This window comes from Myzus persicae, unplaced genomic scaffold (assembly GCF_001856785.1).
Source record: "Myzus persicae strain clone G006 unplaced genomic scaffold, MPER_G0061.0, whole genome shotgun sequence".
Classification (NCBI taxonomy): Eukaryota; Metazoa; Arthropoda; class Insecta; order Hemiptera; family Aphididae; genus Myzus; species Myzus persicae.
This window is the reverse complement of record NW_019102818.1, coordinates 1-1327: the sequence shown is the minus strand read 5'-3', so window position 1 is coordinate 1327 and position 1327 is coordinate 1. Positions and strand designations below refer to the sequence as shown.

The 1327-nt window shown below is 35.5% G+C and overlaps 1 protein-coding gene across 1 annotated transcript; it reads right to left on the bottom strand.

The window, feature by feature from the left end:
• Positions 1–279: 279 nt before the first annotated feature.
• Positions 280–1120, bottom strand: LOC111033161 (the record flags this gene model as incomplete). Its single annotated transcript, XM_022313764.1, has 1 exon — positions 280–1120. A coding segment is annotated over one exon (831 nt), but the record flags the coding sequence as incomplete, so codon positions are not given.
• Positions 1121–1327: the final 207 nt, after the last annotated feature.

Sequence of the window (1327 nt, the reverse complement as noted above, 5' to 3'; positions counted from 1 at the left end):
GTTTTAAAAAAGAAATCCGGTTCAGGAACGGATGAAAACTATACTTCCTCGTGGTTCGCATATAAATCGCTACTTTTTATTTCGGACGCTACAACGCCAAGGGAGACTAAGGAAAGTGAGAAAGATGATAACCCTGCAAGCCTAAATAACAACGAAGAAGTAAGTTTTCTTTCTTAGTGCATTTTATATAGTATACTCAGCATCAGACTAGCTTGCAGTAGTTTAGTCTATTAGTTTATTTGCATCATAAGTTCTTATAATCTAATATTGTATAATTAATTAAAATATTTTACAAGTATTTGTCCTGAAATGGTAATGATCCTATTTCAGACATGAAGTATGATTTAAATTCTTCTCTGATATTTGTTGCGTTGGACGCTGGTTTTCGTGGAATTGATCTAAGTTGTCTTAAACCAGTGTCACCAGAGGTTATTTCTCTCCATGATCCTGGAATAATTTCTCCTGTGCTAGAATCTTCGTTATCAAAACACCCTGATGTTGAATAAAACTTTGCGGAATCGGGCTGCATTCTTAAAAAATTGTGAAGGTAAACACAAGCCAAAACAATGTTAACTATTGTTTCTTCAACTTTTATTTCTATGGGTTTGCGGAATATTCTAAACACGGCTGAAAGCAGCCCAAAAGTATTTTCTATAATACGACGCGCTCTGGACAACCTGTAGTTGAATACTCTTTTTGGGGATCCTTTGTTCAAATCTGTGGCGTATGGTTTCATAATATTTTCAGATAAGGCGAACGCATCATCGGCAACTAAGACATAAGGAAGTTTCATCATACGACCAGGCAGTGCTTCACATTCCGGTAAACCAAGTTCATTTTTTTCGAGTTTCTTAGAGAACGAAGTATTTTTAAATACTCCTCCATCTGAGATACGGCCTTGGCATCCAACGTTGACATACGTAAAACAGTAGTTAGCATCCGCTATTCCCAATAGAACAATACTGTCTGTTCCTTTATAGTTATGAAACTCGCTTATTGTGTTTTCTGGTTTCTGGATTACGACGTGTTTGCCGTCGATGGCGCCGACACAGTGAGGAAAATTCCATCGTTTATTGTATTCTTCTGCGATAGATCTCCATTCATGATCACTTGAGGGTAGCTGTTAGTAAATAAATAAAACTTTTTTAAGAACAATAATGTATAATGCTTGTCTATAAATCTGAACACTAATTGAAAGTACTATTTCGCCCTTTTATCTGGGTACCCGTAATTAGTGGAATTATATATTTTATTTTAGATTCTGAACGAAGTGAAAAATGTTCTGAATTACTAATGATATGTGTTTTTTTTTGTGTCTGTGTACACC